The sequence below is a fragment of the Chinchilla lanigera genome, unplaced genomic scaffold (assembly GCF_000276665.1).
Source record: "Chinchilla lanigera isolate Chin_1 unplaced genomic scaffold, ChiLan1.0 scaffold00020, whole genome shotgun sequence".
Classification (NCBI taxonomy): domain Eukaryota; kingdom Metazoa; phylum Chordata; class Mammalia; order Rodentia; family Chinchillidae; genus Chinchilla; species Chinchilla lanigera.
In genome coordinates, this window is record NW_004955421.1 from 3,592,479 (window position 1) to 3,597,791 (window position 5,313).

Here is a 5,313-nt window from a genome sequence, read left to right on the forward strand (position 1 = left end):
AAAATATTCCTTTTACCAAATTCTCTGCCAGGTGTGGTGGCATATGCCTGTAATCTCAGCACTTGGGAGGCTGAGGCAGGAAGATTGCTGGGAGTTCAAGGTCATCCTGGGCTACAAAGTGAGTTCAATGCCAGCCTGAACTGCATAGCAAAACAAAAAAAAACAAACAAACCAAATTCTCTAGTACTGCTCTTGTTGTCCTGACTCATACACTTCTCCATGTAGATGACTTCAAAATGGACAGAGAAGGCAGAACACAGGTGAGAAGACTCACTGCGACCAGGTTAAACATAATGTGGACGGGGCTATGTGGAGAATATCAGGATATGTTCTGCTTGGGCATATGTTCTCCCAGAGTCATCTGAAATCTGGAACACATGTTCTGTGCCCTCTGTGTGTATGCCCTACAAGTGGGAATGTGCCCAAACTTGGGAGTTCCTTCAAGCCGCTGTTTAATATATGTTCTGCAGCTCTGACAAGTTAGTGATGTAAATGGTTCCCCTGTGATCTGAAACTGAACACAGACAGTCTGAGCACCTGGCTTCACAGAGAAGAGACTTGGGCTCAGGGATAACGGGACTGGAAAACAGTACAACTGGACATAGCAGAGGCAATTATGAGACGGTATTTCTTCTTTCCATTTTTCAGACTGCACCAGATCTAATTTTGGGTCAGAGTGAAATGTCAGAGAACTTCACTGACACATCCAAAATATAAACAGATCTTGGCAATTAATCAAGTGTCCGCCACATTCATAGGTAGTCGTCTTGGCTTTGGGAGACACATCTGAAATGTAACTCCCCAGCTCTCATCACGAACATTAAGAAGTGAGCAGAATACATACCCATGTGTGTTATTCAGAGCATATTTTATTAACACAGAAAGACTATGATTCACCTTAACAACTGTCTGGGGGAGTTTAGACACTAGAAAGCACCACTCATGTAGTACACCACAAACTTGGTTACAAGGAGGAAGCAAAATGATTAGCAAAAATTTCTCACTGATGACAACTCTTCCCCCAAAAAAACCAACAGAATTATACTAAACGCCTTAGATCTAAAAATCTAAAAATATGTCACATTTAACATCAGGCCTCAGTATATTTTTTAAATACATTTTAAAATACACTGTGCATCTCTCCTGGTTGTCGAGTTATGCGAAGAAGCCTCTCTGACTCTTTCTCTCCCAGACTTCCACCCTTTTCTCCATCCTCAAGCAGAATTAGAGCAGAACCCAGGCCCAAGGCAGTGACTACAGTGCCTGCTCCACAGCCCTCTTGTGCTGGCTCCGAGTGTGGCCCTCGCTGCTGGGGGTCACTTCCTTTTGGAGGTTCGCCTTGCTCATCTTTCCAGCCGTTTCAATCCAGGGATGCTGAAGAACCTGATGGGCCGTGTAGCGCTTTTTAGGATCCACCACCAGCAGCCGGCTTACCAGATCTTTGGCAGCTGTGAGGGTGAAAGGAAGAGGGGCAAGTGTGGTGAACGGAGGTGGTTCTGAATCTTCCCTCCCCATACATGAAAGAAGAACACACACACCCATGTTCTTTCATCATCTACTGCAGTGCAATCCAATTCAAAAAGGAAACACTCTAGACCCACGCTATCCACATGTGACTACAGAGAATTTGAAACCTAGCTAGTGAGACTGAGGAATCGGATTTTTATTTTATTTTCTTTGAAAGGATCCACATTTAAATTTACCTATGTGTAGCCAGAGAGTACTATGTGGTACAGCCCAGCTCCAGAGTATGTATGTCTGTTCATTTCTCCAGAATCACGGAGTCCAGGCCACATCTAGGACCCACATGAAGAATACAAATGGAGGCTACATGTTAGAGCTCTATATGCTTTACCATTTTAACGCAAACTAACAAGTTTTTTACTAATATAGTTTGACTCTTAAGTTGCTAAATATGTCTACATATGGACAAAATTGAACAGATGAATTCTATAAAGAAATCTAAGCAGTAAATAGTGCAAATTCAAAATTAATTTTCTTTTCTGCCCAGGACCATGGCTTATCCTAGAGAGATGTGGTGATACCTGGTGGGCCAGGTGACAGTGGAGAGGAGAAAGGATCCTCGCCTGGCCTGCTGGTTCGTCCAGCCTGGCTCGAGAAGTCTGCTCTTCCAATCACTCAAAAAATGCACAAGTATCCAGGCACGCTGGTACATGACTGCAATCCCAGCACTCAGGAGGCTGAGGTGGAAGCATTTCCTCAAGTTCGAGACCCGTCCATGGGTGGCCTCTGTTCTGGTCCTCATGCCTTAAAGGGTCCTGTTCCCATTACACTATCCCCAGAGTGAGGAGACGGTACGGCCACAGGGATGTGCCCCCACGCCCCAAAGCCCAGATTCTCTCTTTTAGACTTCATCAGAATCTCAGAATTTCCTGTACCAATGGCACAAGCTATTGCACCAAAGGGTGGGCATGGCTGGCTGGCTGGAGGACACAGAGAGATCCTGGGGCACAGTGTCTGACTGCCCACACACATGCATGAGGGCCTGGGAATTATCAGCTTCAATCCGGTCTTCCAGTGTCTGAGTCCTCTGAGGATCTTGAAGGAGTGATTCCGGCAGCAGTGGGACCCGGGCACTTGCGGGCAGAATTTGCCTGGCCTGAACTGGGTGGTTTTGGAGGAGAAATCCTGGGGCTTCTGTGCTCAGGAGATAGCTGGATAGTGGGTGTCGGGGGGTGACTGACAGGTGAGCAGCTGATCTTGAGCAAGAGGCATCCCTCAGTAAAGGTTAAAAAGAAAAAAGTGGATTTTTTTCCTGCACATTTCTTTATTTTTTATATTTTATTTTTTTGAGACAGGGTCTAGATATGTAGTTCATGCTGGCCTTGAACTTGTGTAGCATGGACTGCCCAAATCTAAGGACAGAGGTACACAGGACTTCCCAAAATGCTGTTCTGTCCTTCATCTCCCAACCTGATCCTGACATGACCAAGACCCTCGCTCTGTGTTCAGCAAAGCATGCCTCTCCTTACCTTGCTCAAGGGAGGAAAGGAGGCTTTTCCCTCCCCTCAGCCCCCGATCTCAGTGAGGAGACAGAGGGTAGGAATGGGAGAAATTCAGTAACCGATTACAAATGGCATGTTCAGGGGAAGTGAGGAGGGCGTGCATCACTCCTACTTTTTAAACTAAAGATTCAAAGACTCAAAAGCCCAAAGTATCTAGTTCTCAATTTTACAGTGGCAATATGAATTAAAACAAATCAGTGAGACCAGGGAAAGATTACATTTAGAATCAAATGGAATTGAGGACCCCATGCAAATAATGGGGACCTTCACCCCTTTCCTTGCGGAGCCTACATGCTCTAAATATGCCCCAAGACTCTTGATTATTCACATTTTCAGTCTATTTTATTTTATTCAGTCTATTTTATTTCTGTATATAAGATGGCCTTTCTCTTTCCAAAGGAGAACTGTTTCTGATATTTTCCAGTTCTGAGGTTCTTTAATTGCCTTAAGGAAAAGTACTTGATGACTGCAACTGGTGGTCAGCTTTGTCTCTTTAAATTTCAAAGTAAGTCATGCTTTGGACATGCTACACAAACTTCCACGAAACTGCTGAGGAAAGGTTTAGGCATGACATGTTGCAGTCCAGCCCCATGCCAGACACTTTCTGTGTGGCTTATCACACATCTGAAAGCCTGTTTTGTGTCAGAACCTAAGGGGCATCTCAGCGCCACCTCCTTTTCTCTCCTGCATAAGGCAGTTCAGATCTCACCATCAGAGATATTGTCCCAGTAAGGCGCAAGGAACTCGAAGTGGCCCAGCTGGATGATGTTAAAGAGCTCATCCTGGTCCCGCTCCGGGCTGCGGAATGGAGGGAAGCCACACAGGAGGATATAGAGGATCACGCCTGCAGCCCACATGTCCACTTCCAAGCCATAACCTGCACAAATAGAGGCAGAGACACAGCAAACCTGAGTGAGACCAGGCGGGGTCAACTGTGACAAAATAAATGATGGAGAATTGTACAAAATAGTTCTAAGTTATAGAGGAGCTCTGTTCTCAGTAAGCAAAAGGCACTTCCAAATATACGGTAGGCATTACCTCCAACTACCTGTCCCCTAGTGCCAACTCCTCCAGAAAAGGGGTCTATACTAGTATTACTCACTCTGCTACAGTCTTGCAATTATGTGAAAAAATGAGCAGAGAAATTGAAAGCAAATGTTTGGAAACTTACAACAATCTGATATGGCTATGACGTTCAAGTCCGTGATGGATGGACACACCTTGGTGAAGGGAGCATAGGTGCTCAGGTGCTGTCAAATGATGCACACAGCATGAGCATCATTCTAGCCACATGCAGCAAGACCATGCAGAAGTGCACACTGTACTAGAAATTTTAAAACCTGGCCCTATACCAGAGATTGTTTGAGGGCCCCGGTTCACACTAGGAAATAGTTTATTTCCAATCTATTGGTTACCTTCTTTCACATTTGAAAAATACAAACTGGCATTTTTAATGATTAAAAAACAAACCTTTATTAGCTGTGTCCCCCACATGTGTGTACCCTACACACATAAATGTGTGCTTTTTCAAACAAAATTAGGATTATATTATACACATTTTATTCCCTATTTTATTCATGTAATGTCATGTAATGACATTTTCCACATAAGAATTTCTTTTTTTTATTTTAAAAAAAATAATAAAAAAAAGAACAGGGAAAGAAAGGAAGAATTTCTTATGAAGAATATAAAAAAATTCTTCACAAACATGATTTCTAACATACTTCAGTATTTCCTTCACACAATGAATCTTCTATGCTGTAGTTTAACTTTTTTAATAAAAAATTTTACAACTGTTAAGTTTTCTATTGAGTATCCTTATACACAAAATATTTGTGCACATCTGATCATATTCTTAAAGTAACTTTCTAGAAATAAAATGTGCAAAGTAATATACAGTGAAGTTCTTGATACATACCACAATCATCCCCCTGAAAGTTGTAACAGGATATATACATTTTCATATGCTTTCTAACTTTTTAACTATAGGACAGGAAAACACTTGGCAGTTATAATATAGAAGTCAGATGCTCATTCTTAAAATTCAGATTTAAGGCCTCAGCCCCACGCGCCCTGCGCAGCGAGAGCCAGTGTTCCAAGAGTGGCTAGACACCTGGGCTCGAGTCTGTGCTAGCCCACACCGCCACGGTTCCCAGCTGAAACGCGCGGAGAGAGCCAGGTATTTCCCAGCTACTCCCTGAGGGCAGCACATGCATCAGGACCCCGCCACCCAAGCCCCAGGAACTTCTCTGGCTGCGGACAGGGCGAACAAACCCTCAGCCCCACG

General features: G+C 43.8%; 1 protein-coding gene across 1 annotated transcript in view; it reads right to left on the reverse strand.

Moving 5' to 3' along the window:
- Window positions 1-849: 849 nt before the first annotated feature.
- Window positions 850-5,313, reverse strand: part of Dclk3 (doublecortin-like kinase 3) — a 25,100-nt gene continuing 20,636 nt past the window's right edge. The window contains exons 3-4 of the mRNA XM_013513810.1: window positions 3,736-3,903; window positions 850-1,448 (exon numbers count right to left, since the gene is read on the reverse strand). Of these exons, the coding sequence (XP_013369264.1) occupies window positions 1,255-1,448; window positions 3,736-3,903 (362 nt within the window). The 3' untranslated portion in view covers window positions 850-1,254. The remainder of the gene's footprint in view (window positions 1,449-3,735; window positions 3,904-5,313) is intronic.